Here is a 19661-nt window from a genome sequence, read left to right on the forward strand (position 1 = left end):
CCACCACTGAAAGCTCATGTGTCTGGGGATAAAGATATAAGCCCTATCGCTATGTCTAATCAGGATGGAACAGTGACATTCTTAGGATGATGATGCCATAGGCTGGCAGGATGCCTTGTCTCTCATGGACATAAGCCATCTCCATGTTTGATTGAAGGCAGCTTGATTTAGGGAAAATAGCTCTGGCTCTGGAGTCAGAGATCCTGGGTTCAAATCCTGCCTGCAGTGGTTACTACATATGTGACCTTATCCTTCCTGGACTTCAGGTTCCTGACCTGTAAAATGAGGGGAGTTGGTCTCTGAGGTCCCTTCCAGCTGTCCATCCAGGATCTTATTATTGGCCTTTCTACTTGAAGGAGGGAGGGGCAAGATGTGCATCCATTTGATACATGGAGAAACTGAGGCTGAGAGGGTGGTAAGAAACCACTTGCTCAAGGCCATTTAAGTGGGTCTGAGTTTGACCTAAGGGAAGGGGCCAGATCTCCTGGCAGCCGGAGCTGGCCAGGCCCAGTCTTTGAGGCTCTGCCATCAGACAGACAGGTAGCATAAGGCTGCCAGGGTGGGCTGCTCCCAGTCCCAACCAGGCAGAGCCAAGTCCTGGTCTCCCAGGGCCAGCTGCTTCCTTTCTTAATTGCCAGAGCCTCAAGGGGATTCAAGGGAAATTCAATTCATATGTTTCTGATTCATTTACACTTAGCTCATCAAAAGGCTGTTTTGTAAGAAGACTGTTTGATGCCGAATATGCCTCCCGGTCTTTTTCATGGTCTTTCAAAGGTTTTTCTCCTCCCCCTTGGAACAGGGGATTTGCCTTTAGACCAAATCAGAGACTTTCAAAAGTGGAATTTAGCGGGTGGAATTTAATTTTCTCCGATGGTGGAGCAAGGTTAGGGAGAGCGTTCATGGTCTCCCCATTTTATTCACACTTAGGAGTCATGATCTGAAGCCCTCTAGGCTCAGGAAGGACGGAGGACACAGGTCAGATCACCAAGCTTACAGGAACCCTGCAGGGAGTCTGTGGGTCTGGGGAATACTCACAATTTGTCTTTTTTCCCAGTAAAATCTATATTAAGTGATTTTGTCAAAGTGGAGCTTGTCTGTACTAGGAAGCTGAGGGACCAAGCTCAGAACACTGGACCTGAAACTCTCCTGGGTTCGGGTGCAGGCTCCACCAAAACTGGCTCTGCGGTCTTAGAGAAACGGTGTAACCTTTCCAAAGCCTCCGTTATCTCTCCTGTAAAATGGGGATAATAACTATTCCAGCTCCCCCTATGACAAGGTCCATTTGGAAGCCTGGTAAAATCTATAGACCACTTCTCCAAATAAAGTCTTTAAATGCTTAAAATAAAATACAAAGGATTACAAAGGAAACAAGTTATTTTGAAATAGTTCCCAAAAATATTTTTTAAAGTAAGTTGATGGAGCCCAGGTGAAGATTCTCTGCCCTAAGGGGCTCTGTGAGAATCAAATAAAATGTTGAATGTGAAAGCATTGTGAAAAATATGAAATCTTTCCAACAGGGTCAGAACAAGCATGGAGTGAAAATGCCTTTGTCCGATCTGCGGATAGGACGCTTGCTTCCTCACCACGGCAATTGCCATCCTTGCACTCAGCCTTAGAGTCCCAAGTCCTGCTGCCCAAAGCGACCCCTCCCAAGCTGACACCCCCCCAAGAGTCCTTTCCTCCATCAGGCACTTTATGTTTCTCTCCAGGCAAGGGTAGCAAATAAGACACACAATGTTCCCCGTGCCCCATCATTATACTCACAGTTCTGCTATTCTATGCCCTGCAGCTGCCTGAGGTGTCATAATTCCAAGTTATGGCTCTGCTCTGCCACAGTAATATTATCAGCCTGGGTTGATATCTTGGGAGTGGGGCTGGGAACTCAGGGGGTGCTGGATAGGACCGTGTCTGCCAATATGAAAGACCAAATGAAGTTGTGGCCCTGTATGGGGCCAGATTAGGATGCTAGACCCCCCAGTGGGGAGGCCCAGAGAAAGGAAGAACTGAAGTCCTGGAGTATGTAATACTAAGAATTCTGGGTTCCCAATGAGGAGATTGTACTGCCACAGGCTTCCTGGGTGACCTCGGACAAGGCACTCATCCTTGCTGGGCTCCGGTTTCTTCCTCTTTCAAATATGGGGAGTGGGCTGGCTGACCTCTAAGGCTACCTTTCTTGCTCTAGAATCCTAGGGTTCCACTTTGGGCTTGGCATCGTGACTTCAGCACTGAAGAGATGGGGCTCCACGAAGGTGCTGCACTAAAGAGGGGAGGGCAAGGGCAATGCCACAGCTCGGGAAGCACACTGATTGGTAAGCTCAACAATGGCAAAGGAAGACCCCCAGGGTATTGAAAGGGCTTCAGTCCAGGTCCTATGAGGAGCAGGTGAAGGAGCTGGGGGTTTCTATTTTGGAAAAGATAAAACTGGAAGGGGGCTTGGGCTAAGTCTTTTAAGGAATATGGAAAAGGGATTAGATTTAATCTGCTTGGCCCTAGGAGGAGGTACCCAAAGAGGCAAATGGCAGCTTGATGTCAGATAAACCTACCTAACAATTAGAGATGTCCCCAGGTAGAAAGGGAGCAGGCTATGGTGAGTGACTTAACTTAGCCTTAGTTTCTTCATCTGTGAAACGGGAATGATAATGGCACCTAACTCACAGGGTTGTGAGGATCCAGTGGGATAATTGTGTATAAAGCACTTTGCAAACCATACATTTCTGGATAAATATTAGATATTTTTGTGGTGTTTGTCCTTTGTTTTCGAAGAGGACCATGGCATCAGAGAAATGATGACATGACTTGCAATTGACTTTGATTTGAGTGAAGGAGGGCTGTGCCAGGTCACCAGCCTCACTTTCTCTTCCAGAGCCATCTGGGTCCAGTGGCCCGATATTCATCAGGATGGCTCCTGAGGTCTCCTCCAACTCTAAAAAACCTTTGTGATCTAGTGATTGTGAGCCAGGTCACATCCCCAGGAGAGGCCCCCCAGCATGTTCTCTTGCTGTTGAAGGCCCTGGACTTACCACCATGCGGTTGAGGGACACCCAGCAGTCCCCTGGAAAGTCCTGCAGCATGGGCACCAGGAACTGGAGGCAGCCGTCCCAGTGACAAAGCAGAAGCATCATCCCAATGAGGTTCACGATCCGGACGACGGCGCTGGCCAGATCATAGGTCATGTGGAAGATCTGCCGGTGGGGCCACAAGAAGAGTGTTAAAAAGCAGCCTTGGAAAAGCCTAGCCTTGCCTGGTCAGGAAGGCTCCCAAACCCTCTCCAAGTACATTGACTGTGCATTTCATGTGATTTGCATTTAATTTACATACATTCCACCACAGTAGGAAAAGTCCCTCTGCCTGGAGCTAAGGCTCTCGTCCCCTTGGAGCTCAGGTACTCCTCAAAGCCCTCCACAGCGTCCCCCCACATTCCCTCTTGCCCTACTTTGTCCCATTCCCTGCTCCCTCACACCTTGACCACTTTCACATGCTGATACCCCTAGAGCTGCCTTCTCAGGGCCCGCTGGGTGACTGCCTACTCTTACCCTGAGGAATGTTTTGACTGGAAGGGAGATGAGGAAACAGTTCCAGACCACTGGGAGCGCCCAATGTCACTAAGACCAGAATCACCCCAAACGCCCTCATTTTACAGATGAAGAAACTGAGGCACAGGGAAGTTCAGTACCTTGCCCAAGGTCACACAGGCAATAAGTGTCAAAGGTGGGATTTGAACCCAGATGCTGGTTTGAGATCTAGAGCAGGAGGGATCTCAGAGTCCAACAAATCCAATTCCCTCTTTTTGCAGGTGAAAACACAGACCCATAAAGGTGGAAAGTTTTAGGATTCCTAGATCCAGAGCTAGAAGAGATCCAGTTTTATACCTTTCTTTGTATCCCCAGCACTTAACACAGTGCCTGGCACATAGTAGGTGCTTAATAGGCTAACCTTATCATTTTACAGTTGGGGGCATTGTTAAGGAGCTTGCCCTGAGATACATAAGTTTTAAGGGCTGGATCTGATCTCTCCAACTCCAGTCAAAGCCCCCCCCACCTGTCCTCAAAGCCCAAGCTTGAAGATACCTATTTCTTCCCCCTCCCCTGCCTCGAGGGAGCCAGTTCCCACCACCCCACAGGCTCCAGGGCCAGTCACACAAGGACATACATTTGTTAGCAGCTGTGGTTACTTCTCTAAAAATAACTCTTTGCCTTTGGGATGTTGTCAGAGGTGGCTGGGCGCTCTCCCAAGGCTAAATATACTGCAGCCCGGTTCTGCCCAGTGTGTAGATGGAGTGGGGGGGGTGGGGTGCTGAGGGAGGGGGACAGGGAGCAGAGGTGGAGAAGCAGTCAGGACCTGGGAGTCATGGTGTCCAATTAAGAGTCCCCAGCCAGGATTCAATTCAATTAGAATTTACTGAGCGGCTACTATGCCCCAGGCATTGTGCTAGGACTGGGGTTTCAAAAATGAAAACTCACAGGGTCCTTATTTTTAAAGAATTTACAAATGAATAAAGAACATGGGACAGGTACACAGATAATTGAGACAAGATTAGTGTGATGAAAAGACAGCTGAGCTTGCAGCCACAGGACCTGAATTTGAATCCTGCCCTAGCCATTTAGTACCTGTGGGACTCTGGGCAAATCACTTCACTTTTCTGGGTGTCAGTGTCTTCGTCTGTAAAATGGGTGCAGCGGAAAGGGTTTAGAGTAGACGGCCTCTGAAGCCCTTTCTGGTGCTAGACAGTCTATGCTCTGGACTTGCCCCAGCTCTGCCCCTTCCTTGCGGGTTCAAAGTCAGAAGATCTAAGCATGAGCCCTGCCTCTTCTACGTATTAGCTGTGTGACCTCTCAGAGTAACCCTTAAGGCATTTCCATGTTCTGGGCCATAGTTTCCTCCTCTGTAAAATGGGAGGGCATCTGATGAAGTCTATGGCACAAAGTCTCGGAATAATATTTTTAAGTCAGTAAATGAAATGCTAACCTTGACTTAGAGGTAAAGAAAGACACAATCTTTCCCATCCAAATTCATGCATCCCTTGAAATCTATCCTGGGAGCCCAGGGACACCAGTCAAGAACCCCCAACCTAGATGGTCCCTTACAGCTCCCAGATTCCATCATTCCAGGCTCCTTAGAATCTCTGTGCATGAGGGCACCAGGGGGCGAAGGGGAGAGATAGATTACGCTTTGTCAACTTTTAAGGTTTTTCTCAATTGGTTTGCAAGTCACTGGTGAACTCACAGGAGCACGAGCCCCTTGGGAATCTAGAATGAAAATTAAACCAAGTTCCTGCTTGTCAGAAGCTTTCAGTCTGGTTCAACACACAATTTAATTAGACATTTATTAAGTGCCTGCTGTGTGTGCAGGGCGACAAATTCTGATGTCAGATCCAGGAGGACCTGCGTTGAAAGCCTATTTCTGATACTTACTAGCTATGTGACTGTGTCTGGCCACTTACTGAACCCCAGGTAACTAACCTCTCTTAGGAGAGGAAAAGGGACTGGATCTATGGTTACATTGGTGTAGGGAAGTAATAGATGTTTTGTGATCTGCTTATAAATGGGCTTTGATCTGCCCTGGTGGAGGAGATTCCATACTAAAGAAGCCCCACATTTTCCATAGGATCATAATTTCATAGTTTTATAGCAGATGGAACCTCATAGGCTCCAAACCCCCAGCCCCTTTTTATAGATGAAGGAACTGATGACCAAAGAAAGGAAGTGTCTTGCCCAACATCAACCAGGCAGTCCCTGTCCTCAAGGAGGTTATGTTCTACCGGATTATGTCATAGGAATATAGAGTCAGAGCTGGAAGAGATCTTTGAGGCCACTGAGTACAACCCCCTCATTTTACAGATGAGGAAACTGAGGCACAAAGAAGTCATTTGACTTGCCCAGATCACACAGCTAGTAAGTGTCTGGATTGTGACTTAAATCTAGGTCTTCCTGACTCCAAATCCAGTTCCCTATCTACCCCATGCAGTTACCTTTCAAAGACTTTCATGGATAAACAATACACAGGGCAATGGGAAACATGACGAGAAAACCAAGGTGAAAAACCATATGCCTCCCTGCCCCCCCCACCACTACCAGTAGGGACTAAATGACAGATACAGGTTGGGGTGGGTGGGCGGTCAGGGACTTTGAACATGGAGAGATGGATACAGGAACTGTAATAATTTCAAGAAAGGGGGAAAGGAGAGGAAGTGTGAAGAAATGTTCCTTCCCTTGGTACTGGTGGGAATATACAATTGTATGATATGATACTTGAAAGCAGTCAAATCCTACATTAACCTCCATGTAGATGTCCCCTCAAATGCTCTGGCATGCCATTTCCAAAACCTCCACACCCTTGACCTTTGCCTTCATTCTGCCTCAGCCACATATTGGAAGAATGGTCATACTTGCCGATCCCACGTAGGAAGAAGCAGGAGCTGAGGGACAAGCAGAGTGTCACCAACTACAATCTTCTCAGGAAAATGGAGATACACCAGGTCTGACTACCTGCCTTGTCCCTACACCCTCCAGATCCTCCAGGCAGTTCTGTCACACCTGCCAGTGCATCCTAAGATGGCCACCCCATTTGCCCTGAAGCTGTACCCTACCAGGCCTTTTTGCAGACTTGAAGTTGAATGAATTCTTCTATTTGTATCCCCAATCTTTAGCACCATCTACTCTCTTCTGATTCTCTTCCTACCTGTCCAACCAGTCCCAGCCCCTCTGTTCAGCCATAGACCACGGAGCTGTCTTTGACACTGTCCTCTGTCTGTATTCTCTCTTTTGGGTATCTAGCTAGCATCTGTCAGTTCAAATTCCAGGTAGGTGACTTCTAAATCTATAGATCTCTTCAGTCCCTCTCTCTGAGTCCCAGAGAAATGAATTACTTAAAGTAACATATCTGATAAGTATCAGAGACCACAGCCTTAGACAGGGTTGTAGTAAGAAGGAGAAAAGTACAGGTAATGAGGCTCTGCCTCCTGCTGCCACCTCATTTCTCAAGCAGTATGCTTTAGGACTATTCATTTGGCAGTTATGTAGAAGATGGCTTGGAGGAGAGAGAGGTTAGATGTGGACACCTCCCTGTAGGTTCCCCATAGGCATCACAAACTCAATAGCCCAAAACAGAACTCATGATGTTTCTTCCATTTAGATTTACTCTTCCTTTTCTTCCTAACTCCTCTATTTCTGTCTGGGACACTATCATCCCCCCCCCACCTTCACCTAGATTTGAAACTTAGGAATTATCTTCAACACCGCCCTCACTACCCCCATGTTCAGTTGGCTGCCAAGGCTCAGTCAGGCTATCTGCACACATATCTCTTATATGCATCTACTTCTCTTGACTCACATAATCACCACCCTAATTCAGGATCTCATTACCTCTCCCTTGGACTCCTGCAAAATCCTCTTAATGTAAAGCATCCAGTTTCGTAGAAACCACATTGTCAGGGAGAAACCATACTCTGAAACAATGAATGAATCATAACTTGTGCTCCTGGAACCGAGGGCCATTTTCCTTTTTCCTAATTGATCTGCCCACATCCAATCTCTCTCCTCTCTAATTCATCTTTCACACAGCTGCCAAACTGATAATCCTAGAAAGTTAGATGGTACAGTGGCTAGAACACTGGTCCTGGAGTCAAAAAGAGCAGAGCTCAAATTCAGCATCAGGCAGTAGCTGCGTAACCCTGGGCAAGTCACTTAAACTCTGTTTGCCTTCATTTCCTCGATGGTAAAATGGGGATTAAAAATAGAACCTACCTCCCAGGGCTATTGTAAGGATCAAATGAGATAATATTTGGGAAATGCTTAACACAGTGCCTAGCACATCTTAGGTGCTTAATACATGCTTATTCTCTCCCCTTCCCTCCCTCACTGCTCAAGAAATGAGATTGCCTCACTGCATGTACTTTTTCCTGCTTAATATATAACACAGTCTAGGGCTGTGGCCTCTGATACTCACTAGGTATGTGAAATTAGAAAACTCACTTCTCTTTCTGGGCTCAATCTAGTCCTCTGTAAAATGGGGGGGAGTACATTAGATTATCCCTTAGGTCTTGTATCTTAGAGCTATGATTCTGATTTAGTGTCTGGCTCCCCTTCATACTTTCCACGTTTCATCCAAAATAGTCTATTTCCTATTTGTCAAACTCTGCATTACATCTCCTGCCTGCATGCCTTGGAACAGGGTGTCTCCTAAGTCTGAAAGGCTTAGGAGACACCTCCTCACCTCCACTTCTCATAATCCTTAGCTTCTTTCAAGTTTCAGCTTAAATATCAGTTCCTATGAGAATCCTTTCTTGATGATCCCTACGAATACACGCCATAGTCCTCCCCTCCAACCAGCCTGGAAATTCCTTGAGGGCAGAGTCTGTATTTTCCAGGGATTTTTTTTTTCTCTTTGGTTGTGTGTCTAGTTATTATGGTGCCTCATAAAGAGTAAGCCAACAATAAGTGTTTGTGGAAGGGATTTTAATTGGAAAAAAGTGTCAAGAAGGCTCTTTGGAAAAACCTTAGCTTCAATCTCAGGTGAGCTATAGGGAAGGAAGGGCATGTCGATGCTCAGACCAGCAAGCCATCTGGGGGACTGGAGTAAACGGGTTGGGTATTGTCCAATCAAGGCTGAGTATAGCCTAGAAAAGGGAGGACGGGATCTGGCCTGTCTCCTTCTTGCTTTAAAGGAGGAGAAGAAAGAAGATGGGGGTGGGACTGTGGGGGGATGAGTCAGGGGCTGAGATGATGGTGTAGGACACTGGAAAGATAACTGACCTGGGAAGCAGAAAGAGCTGAACTGAACTTAACTGACCTTCTATCCCATTCTAGCTGTCTGATTCAAGTCACTTTGCCTCTATGGGCCTCAGTTTCCTCAAATTTAAAATGAGGGGATGGAGGTCTATGGTCTCTTCTGACTCTCCTGCCCCAGAGTTTCTTATATATGCAGGACAGGGATGGGGGTGGTTCAAGCCTTGGGGGAAGGGGAACAAGCATTTATTAAACACCTACTAAGTGCAAGGTACAGTGCTGAACACTTTACAAATATCTCAATTTTACAGATGAGGAAACTGAGGCAGGCAGCTGTTAAGTGACTTGCCAAGGGTCACACTACACTTACTATATGTGACTTTGGGTAAGTCATAGCCTAGAATCACATAGGTAGTTTAGGAACAGTCAGGATTCAAACCTGCATCTTATTCCAGATCCAGAGATCTTTCCACCACACTGCACTGTCTCCTCACCTTTCTAAACCTCAGTTTTCTCATCTGTAAAGTATTGATACAAGTACTTGTATAACCTAACTGACAGGCTCCAATGAGGTAATTATGTGGCTCAGTGGATAGAGCACTGAGTCTGGGGTCAGGAAGACTCGAGTTCAAATCCCAGGTTGTTGTGAGGATCAAATGGGACAATCAGTGCCTGGCACAGAGTAGCCCCTAAAATGCTTCTTCCTTCCCTGGTTAGGGACTGTGCTTTGTAAACCTTAACGCATTAGAGAAATGTGAGCCACTAGCATGGTTTTATTGTGTGACTTTTGTGATTAGTTGGTCACAAGAAATCCGTCAGCCTCCAGTGGTTTATCGATAGGTCTGGTAGCCCAGCCCTGTGGGAGGCTGTGCTGGGAGGGGGACAGACAGGAGAAGAGAAGCACGTATTCCTCTCCCTTCAAGAGCCACTGGTCTAGGAAGGAAACAAAACCTCCCCACACAAAACGACAAGAGGATGAGGCCTGTAGTGTGTGATTCAGACACTCAACATCAGAGAAGGGAAAGGTCACTGTGGGCTTCAGGGAGTCAGGCTTGGCTTCCTGGGGGAGAAGGAATTGGAGCTAGACCACTGTTCTGCATGCTGGAGAAGGAAATGGCAAACCTCTCCAGTATCTTTGCCAAGAAAACCCCCAATGGGGTCATGGAGAGTCAGACACGACTGAACCAACTGAACAACACCACCAACAGTATTCTGCATGGGGTCATGAACAAACAATGAAATGGTTAGTTGCATGGAACTGAATTAGGCCCTGAACATTGGAAAGGATTCAGATTGTGACATACTCCTCTCACAACATACTGCACTTTCCAACCAAACTGGACTGCTCATCATCCCTCGTACACGGTCCCATGGTTTTCCATCTCTATGTCTTTGCTTAACATGTTTCCTGTGCCTGGAATAATGCTCCTTCTCAAAGTCTCTGCCTAAAGAATTATCATGTCCCCCATAACTACTTCCTTGATGGCCTGTTAGAAATTATTCTTCCTTCCTCGGTCATCACATAACATTTTGTACCTTTTCTATGTACTTATCTTGTCCTATTTCTGTGAGACAGTTATTTGTGTAGTTTCCCATGGAAACAAGGGTTCATATTTTTAATCCCACAATTCCCCTGGTGTTGCTGTATGGCTCTGTAGAAGGTCACAGACTCCAAAGAGGCAAAATGAATGTCACACAGAGGGCAATCAATACAGAGGTCCAGAGTGGGTGTCAATAGGCTGCAACACACAACCAAAAAGGAACTTCAAAAAACAGGAGTAAAAAATGTCCTCAAGAAAGTGTACAGAAGGAAGAAAAAAATGGGCTGGTGAAAGTGAGGACTGACGGGGACAGCCAAGTGCTCCACGGTACCCTCAAGATATCAGGAGAAAGTGATGGAGGCTGCCATATTGGGGCGGACATGGACAAGAGTCACACAGGATGGGTGGGCATGGATGGGTCACTATCTGTACCACTGGTGGGAATGTCCAAGTCAATAGGATCACAGTCTTTGAAACTTTTTTGAGGAAATTATGCATGTGACACATGCTCCTACTAGAATATATATTGCACAAGGACAAGGACTGTGTCTTGAATTTTTTCTCTTCCCCAATCACCAATGGTAATAATGGAATAGGAGTTGAGTTATATGTGTAGAGAGAAGGGTAGCATATGGATAGCCCAACACTAGTGTTCTCAAGGGATGCAAGAGCCCAGAGGAAGGTCTCTAGGCAAATCCAGTGGCAGGACAAAGGTCAAGATGACTGGCATTGGCCCAGGATGCAATGGGTGACCACATGGCCTTCCAGGACAGAGCAGACCCAGGGAGTAGAGCCCAGACAGACAGATGGGCTCTTATCTATGTTTTCTAAACTGTAAGCAAACTCCAAATCCTCCTCACTTGGGATTACAACCTCAGCCAATCATTTCTGTACTTTTCCCTAACCTGAGTGGCTTCTAGGCTTCTGGAGAGATTGGACCTCATATACCATGTTCAGGCTTTCCCCTCAAGGCAGCAGCTAGTCCTTATCCCATAATCTTGCAGGAAGACAGCTTGGGGAAGGAAGGGAGGTGGTATAGTGGGGAGAATATTGGCCCCTGAGTCTAGGTCCAGAGGAAGTTCTGCTAGGCACACCTTCTATGGAAGGCTTTATGGAAAGACATGGATAAGAATTATACAAGATGAGAAGGCACGGATAGATTTGCAATCCACATTGATGGAGAAGGACTGATGTTGATGAGATCATGGAAACATCTTTGGTACCAAAGGACCTGCTCCAGCACCTAGCATAGAGTTGCTCTACATAATAGACTCTTAATACATATTTGTTGAATTGTCAAATTTAATTAAAGGGGATGGACATTCTGGAGTGGAGGGGAGAGGGCTACAGTAGCCACATGGATGATGGCTCAAACAGAAATGCCATAGTTTAAGTGAGCCTGCTGGATGGAGGGAACAGTGAGGAGACAGGGCAGGGTGGACCAGAGGCCTCAAGTGAGTTAATTCAACTCATCAAACATTAATTATTGCCTACTACAAGTAAGGCTCTGGGAATACAGAGACAAAAATAAAACAATCCCTGTTCTGGGGAAGCTTACATTTACTGAGGGAATTTACATTCTGTTGTGGGAGCTCATGTTTTATTTGGGGGAGAAAGGAGTACCTTCTATGGTACTTCTATGGTGGGTGGGGCTTATGTTCTTCTGGGAAGAAATTTACATTTGCTGAGGGAGTTTAGATCTTACTGGGGACTGAGGTTCTTCTGGGGACTTTGTATAGGTCCCAGGTATCCCATCCTGGTCATCCCTCTCTCCTGTCAACCTTGGCTGGGGCTAGAGGGGAGTAAGAGATGCTTTTCCCCAAATATATCTCCGTAGAAAGACAACTTTGACCCATCTACCTATCAGATTGGGGGTGGGGAGAGGGCCCTAGCTGTGGCCTGTGAGCCATGGAGATTCCTGGGTTAGGGGCCCAGCCTCTGGGAGCAGAGCCCAGAAGTGACTGCATCTAGTGCTCACCATTGGATCCAATGTGGACTTCCAGCTGCCTTACCTCCTGTGAACAGGGCTATCCCCAACAGACATCTGGCATGAGTTACCATGGTGATAGAGGACCTGGAGTGAAGGAATAAGGCCCAGAGGGCTTGGTTCAAGGCCCTGGAAAATCCCAACCTTGCTTCTGGCCTGGAGGGACATAAAAGCTGTCCCTCCTGAGTCAAGAGGCATTTCTTCCTTGACCCAAAAGCCCACCCCCCGCCCAGCTCCCTTCAGAGAAAGAGAAGAGTGGAGGGGATGAATCAGGGCAAGAAAGCATTGCCCTCTACTGTGAATGACAGCATAAGCTTTGGCCTGGAGAATGAAGGGCCTGAAAGTAGCAGAAGTGACTTATTGGCCACTGCAGAGTTGTATCCCACCTTAATGGGGATGGGGAAGGGGAGGAGAGATACTGGCCTAGCTCAGTTACTACCCTTTCATCTTGTCTCACGGTTCCCAAGGCCTGGGGTACCTGCATTTCCCTGACCTGAGAGCAATCATAGCTTACATATCTATAGAACCTTACAGTTCACAAAGAGCTTTCCATATAACAACTGATATGTATTATTATCCTCATTTTACAGAAGAGAAAACCGAAGCTCAAAGAAGTTAACTAATTTGTTACACAGCTAACAAATATCTGAGCTCGGACCTGGACTCAGGGGCCAATATTCTCCCCACTACACCCCCTCCCTCCCTGCTCCAAGTTGTCTTCCTGCAAGGTTATGGGACAAGGATTAGCTGCTGCCTCGGGGGAATGCCCTGGACATGGTATATGAGGTCCAATCTCTCCAGAGGCCTAGAGGCCACTCAGGTTAGGGAAAAGTACAGAAATGATTGGCTGAGGTTATAATCCCAAGTGAGGAGGATTTGGAGTTTGCTTACAGTTTAGAAAACATAGATAAGAGCCCATCTGTCTGTCTGGGCTCTACTCCCTGGGTCTGCTCTGTCCTGGAAGGCCATGTGGTCACCCACTGCATCCTGGGCCAATGCTAGTCATCTTGACTTTTGTCCTGCCCCTGGATTTCATTAACTCAGTAAGAGAAACTGAAGCCAATGACTTTGTACAACCGCCTCACTTAAATCCAATTCACATGCAAGTCAAGACATCACTATTGATATCTTTGGTCCTTAAAGAAAGGTTAAAAACAGTTCCTGCCCTCAAGGAACTCACAATCCAATGGAGGAGATAACATGAAAATAACCATGTATAAGCAAGATATACATATACATGCACATACATGTGATATCCACACATATGTATATATATATGTATATGTATATATATATATATGTATATATATATGTATATATATATGTATATATATATATATATATATATATATATATATATATATATATATATATATATATATATATATATATATATATATATATATATATACATAGGATAACTTAGAGGTAAGGTCAGAGAGAAGTCACTAGCATTAGAACAGACCTCAGCTTAAGATAAGGAATAACTTCCTAACAATTAAAATTATCCAAACGTCAGGTCCCCTTGCCCATCATCCCAGCCTTGGGAACAGGAAGAAGAAGGAGGCAAGAAGGGTGAGGATATTAACACAGCAAACCCCACTACAGGGTAGAGATCAGCTTACTCGGAAGGTGTCAATCAAACTATCCATCCAGCTATCCATGTATCCATCCATCCATCCATCCATCCATGTATCCATCCATGTATCCATCCATCCATCCACGAAAAGTAATTAGTAAGAGCTTACTATGGACCAGGTATACAAATACAAAAAGCAAGAGGGTCACACCAAGAAGACATCACATATATAATAATGCAGGTCAAGGAGGAATGTTTGGGGTGGGAAGTTCCAAGGATGACATGTGGTCAATAGACTGGCATATCCTTTCCATGTGTAGTACTCCTTTCTAAGAATGGCAGTATTGGTTTGATTATTGTTCCCAGAAAAAATGGAAGAAAATGAAGGAAAGGGACAGGAGTCCCACTAAGTGGTTGGTGTGAGGATGGCTGGAGAGACCATGATGGATCAGATTGGCAAACTATCACTAATGAGGAACTTGGGTCCTAAGGGCAAGAACTGGGTGGGAGGGACAAGTAGGAGGCTGAGAATGGAGCATGGTGGCATTGCAAGAAGATAACCTGAAGTATCTGGATCTTCTGTGGGCCAAGCTCCACGCTAGGATCCAGAGCCAGAGGACCTGAGTTCAAATGCTAGCTCTGCCACTTACTACCTGTATGACCTTGGGCAAGTCCCTTCCCTTCTTGGGGCCTCATTTTCCTCATTTTTAAAGGAAGGAGGCTGCACCAGGTGAGCAAATGAGCTCTAACATTCCTTTGAGCCCTAAATTTTTGATCCCATGATCCTAGCCCATGCTAGGAGAGAGACAGGAAAAGGAGGAGACAAAGTTCCTTTTCCCAGTCCTATTGGATACTTACAGCGCTGAGGATGATAAAGTTCTTTGTGAGCATCATTTAGCCATGAGCAGCCTTATAGGTGCCCATGAGAGCTAAGGTTGGTGCAACTCCAGGTAAGGAGAAGAGAGTGACAGAGCCTGGGCTTCCCTAATAGCCCCAGGGCAGTCTAGAGAGCAAGGAATACCTGGGTAAGAACCCCATGGCTGGGAGTCAGAAGAGAAGGATGCCCCATTGCAGAGCCAAAACATCTGGTCACGGGCCAGAGCTCAAGTCATCCTTGCTCCTGCTCTCTCCCCCAGCCCCAGGGAAAATACACACAAAGCAGAGACTGGTTCCCCAATGGGTCCGCGGTACCTACATGTCTTCCTTTCTAGAAAGGGAAGGAGAAGAAGGGAGAGGTGTTCTTAGCTGACAAGAGATCCCCAAACTCCATAAGACTTTTGAATCCATTCCCTTCTCTCTACTCACATGGCTACCACTCTAATTCAGGTCCTCATCAACCCTCCCCTCAATTATTCCAAATGCTTCCTAATTGGTCTCTTTGCCCAAGCCTGCCCTCACTCCAATCCATCCTACCCACAGCTGCTAAAAGATTTTCTGGAAGTCCCAGTATGACCATGTCACTCCTCTGCTAAGAAATTCCAGCAGCTCCTTTGGCCCCAGGACCAAATACAAGCTCCTCATCTGGGCTCGAGAATCATATACAAGCTCTTCCCCTAAAACCCGATTAAGAGCTGACTCTAGCCCTGCTCTAGCTTTATTGCCCATTTCTCCCCTTTCCACACTGGACAGGTCAGCCGAACTGGCTTACTTGTCATTCTCCCTCCATGCCTTTGGAGAGGACAGGGCATTAGTCTCCTGTCTGTCTCTTGGGATATCCAGCTACCTTCAACCTTCATCTCCAGTATCACCTTACACACAAGGCTTTTCCTAACACTCACCCCCACCCCCAGTTATTAGTGCTTCTCTCAAAATCCTTTGTATTCATTTTGTGTGTGTGTTGTATTCAGTTATCTATGTCTACGGTATTTCCCTCAACAGACTGTATAACCTTTAACAGCAAGCATGATTTCACTGGTGTTTGTATCCCTACCACCTAGTATAGTTCCAGGCGTACAGTAGTCATTTAATATATTCTTGTTGAATTAATAAACGAATGAACTTTGGCCTTTAGTTTCAAAATTCTTCCAGAGCTAGACCTTTCCCAAGAACTACTAGTGACAAGGAGAAAAAATGAGTTTAAACAATTCTCTGAGTCCATATTCCTTGCTCTTCCCTGCCCCACACCCGTTTCCCCCTTTAATAGTATCCCTTTATGGGGAAATCCATTCTAATCAGTGATTCAAGTTTTAAATAACCAACATCACCACCATCCACACATGTTTAACAACCAGCTCTCATAGTGGGGAGGGGGAATGTGGGAGAAAAACACTTAAAGTTCAATCAATATTATTCACACTTTCTCTATCAGTTCCTTGAGTCTGGACAGTTAACAAAATAATAAACAAAGCCCTCATTTGTAGTGTTTGCCCAAGGCAAGATGGAGCCAGTTCCAACAAATCCTTTCCACCAGATGTGTCAAACACTCCTCTGGCACTCTGCGACACAGGAGAGGGCTAAGAACCATATTAACTATAATTGGGAAATATTTAACAAAATCAATAAAAGCATGATAGAACATAGATAAGAGAATGTTAATGTTTTCTAAGTCCATATGGAGCCCAGGAGATCTATCTGATCATGACACCACTGCTTTAAGTAGTCCTGAGAATGCTTATGATGACTTGATTTACTGCCACAGGGGCCATACCTGTCTGAAGATCTCCCTAAAAGAATCTGCATTTTCAGATTCAAAAGTTCTTGGTTAGTATCAGTTTTTAGAATGGAGATTCAAAAGAGGGGGGCAGACAGGAATAAATAAAAGGCATAAGGAAATGTTCTACCTTATGTTCATCCTTGGGTGCAGCTAGGTGGTGCAGTGGAGAGAATATATTGGGCTGGGGGTCAGGAAGACTCCTCTTCCTGAGTTCAAATCCAGCCTCAGACACTTACTAGCTGTGTGACCCTGGGCAAGTCACTTTACCCTGTTTGCCTCAGTTCCTCATCTGCAAAATAATTTGGAGAAGTAAATGATAAACCACCCCAATGTCTTTGCCAAGAAAACCCCCAATGGGGTCACAAAGAGTTGAACATGGCTGAAAAGCAAAAGAACAACATGTCTATCTCTAAGAAACAGATCCTAACCCTTGGCCTCACTGTCTAGCTATAGTATGGTTGCAAATGGGGAGTTACTTCTACTGTTCCAATTTTTCAGATGAGGAAACTGAGTCCAAGACAGACTTCAATTACTTTCCTATGGTCATATTAATACATTAAAAGCTGAGTAATTCCCATTATTTCATGAGGGCACATTTTTGTTCAGTTGGCATGGCTCAGGGCAGGGCTCCATCTATGGCCAGGCTTAGGGGATAATCCTGTGACCTAGTGAAAGTAGACAGACAGGCAATGTTGGGACCTTGGCTGCATCATTAAGTTGCCCTAACCCTCTGGTGTACCCAGTGTTCTCAAGATATCTGGACCAACATTCTTTGACAGAGTGGCTTCCTCCTGCCTTAGCAATGATCCCACCAGTAGACTAAAACCTCCATGAGGGTAGGGATTGTATCCCCAGTGCCTATTACAATGCCTTGCACACAATAAAGATTTGAGGAATCTAATATGACCTTTAGTCCTTCATGCCAGAGAGACCAGTCATGTCAATGTTTGAGCCTTTTTGATCTCTGTCCATGGTGCTACCCAAAGTGAACAGCTTAGACTTCCTGTTCTCTCCCCTTCTCCCCTCAGCCTGCCATGTTGAGGTCTGCCTGTGTGGAACTTTTGAGGAGTGGGAAATAAGTCACCAGCTACAGGGGAGGTTCAGAGGACACTAGAGGATGGGAAGCTGGTTAAGTATGCTTGTGCCTACAAGCATATCATATATCTGCACTGTGCCCATCAAACACCTGAGTATGGCTCATTGAATGATTTGCCCTGGGCTGCTAGAGAGAAGTCAGAGTGATCAGCCTTGCAGGATAAAATGAAGCCCTCTCCAGAACTCTTCCCTCAGTCCTTCTCTCCCTCCCTCCCTCATCCCTCGATTTTCCCCAGTCTCTGAGCTTCTCCACTGCCCCAAAATCCCCTGGGCATCTAGGGGTCACAGGGGACAGAAAGCTGGAGTTGAAGTCAGCTAGTCTGGAGTCTGATCTTATCTCAGGCATTTACTAGTTGTATGGGCCTAAGTCATTTAACTTTTCTCAGTCTCAATTTCCTCATCTGTAAAATGGGTATAAAAATAACACTTACCTCACAAAACTGTTGGGAAGATAAGCTGAGATACATGTAAAGTACTTTGCAAACCTTAAAATGTTATCTGCACACTAGCTATCATTACCATCACCATTAGCATCATCAGGCCAGGGGACTTCACAGTAATTCAATTAAAAAGCATTTATTAAATGTCCATTATTATGTGTCATATTCTGGGGACACAAAGAAACAGAACAGTCCCTGCCATTGGGGACTTTGCTCCAAAGATCAGCATGGTGCAGGGAAAGAACACTGGATTTGAAGTGGGAGGACCTGAGTTCAAATCTGAGCTTTGTCACTTACTACCTGTGTGACCACGGATAAATGTGTTCCCTTCTTTGGCCTCAGGCTTCCCATCAGTAAAAATGAAGGGTTTAATTAGGTGATCTAGAGAGGCCATGCGATCATAGTGGAAAGGACACTGGCTCCGGAATCAAGGGGACTTGGATTCAAATTCTGCCCCCTAAACCTATTACCTATGTAACTTTGGGCAAGTCACTGACGCTCCATGGGAATTTGGATCAGGTGGTCTCTGAGGGCTAGATCCAGCTGTAGAGTTATGACCTGATGACCTGTAAGGTTCCTTCCACCTCCTAGTGCTCCACACTTTAGCCAGGTTGCTTTTCTTACTGTTCTCCTGTCTGTCTCTTCACATACCTTTACCCCAACACCCTTCATTACTACTTCTAAATCTTTCCTCACGTCAACCATTCCCTTCTCCCTCCCATCCATAATCCTTTGAAAATTCTACTCCTCTTTCAAGACTCAGCTTAATTGCCCCCCTCCTCTGAAAAGCCTTCTCTGACAAGTCACAGTCACAGAATATTGGCTTTGGAAGGCACCTCCCAAGCTGTACTGGAGCCACCTCTTAGCCCATTGTTAGATTGTTCAGGGTGAGCATTTATGCCTTAGAAACCAGCAAAAGCTATAAATCAGGATTTGATTTATTGTTCTGTTGTCTAGACAAAAGAAGGTGATGAAGAAAATATTAATAATTTTCATACTACTCAACATACACAAAAAAGCATTTCAGACTCACCATGAACAAAAGAGAAGGCATTTTCTTTCCCCCCAAATCCACCCTCCTACCCAGCTTCCCTATTTCTGGCCAGGGTACTGCCATTCTTCTGGCCTCCCAGATTCATACCTACGAGCTACCCCAGAATCGCCACTCTCTTTCACCCCACATCTCCAATCAGTTGCCAAATCTTGCTTTTTCAACCTCTATAATATTTCCTGTATTTGGGCTCTTTCTTCACATGGCCATCTGTTTCAACAATCCGGCTAGCAGCTGTTGTGGGGGTGAAAGACTGACACAAGCCCAACAACAAGAACACTGCCAAAGCCCAGGTTCTTTTGATCTGCTTTAATAAGGAAAGCAACATTAGGGGGTTAATCCGGCATACAAATACTATTCACTTAGTTCAGGGGAAAGAGCCATCACCCTGAACTTCAGAGCAAAATATAAACAAATTACAAACATTGACAGACAGACCAAATACAATTCATAGTTACCAACATCTAAGTTCAGCCCGGGAGCTCATAACAAGGGCTGGTCCAGAGTCACATGCACCACCATGGCTGTGGGTCAGAGCTCTGAGAGAGAGAAAGCCAACCCCTGGTTTTATATCTTTTTCAGGGTCAAGGGT

The 19661-nt window shown here is 45.7% G+C and overlaps 1 protein-coding gene across 1 annotated transcript in view; it reads right to left on the reverse strand.

Moving 5' to 3' along the window:
* The window catches only part of HCN4 (hyperpolarization activated cyclic nucleotide gated potassium channel 4), a 127811-nt gene that overhangs the window by 19914 nt on the left and 88236 nt on the right, over positions 1 to 19661 (reverse strand). The window contains exon 3 of the mRNA XM_036736498.1: positions 3021 to 3182. Coding sequence (XP_036592393.1) covers positions 3021 to 3182 — 162 coding nt within the window. The remainder of the gene's footprint in view (positions 1 to 3020; positions 3183 to 19661) is intronic.

The sequence above is a fragment of the Trichosurus vulpecula genome, chromosome 8, assembly GCF_011100635.1.
Source record: "Trichosurus vulpecula isolate mTriVul1 chromosome 8, mTriVul1.pri, whole genome shotgun sequence".
NCBI lineage: Eukaryota > Metazoa > Chordata > Mammalia > Diprotodontia > Phalangeridae > Trichosurus > Trichosurus vulpecula.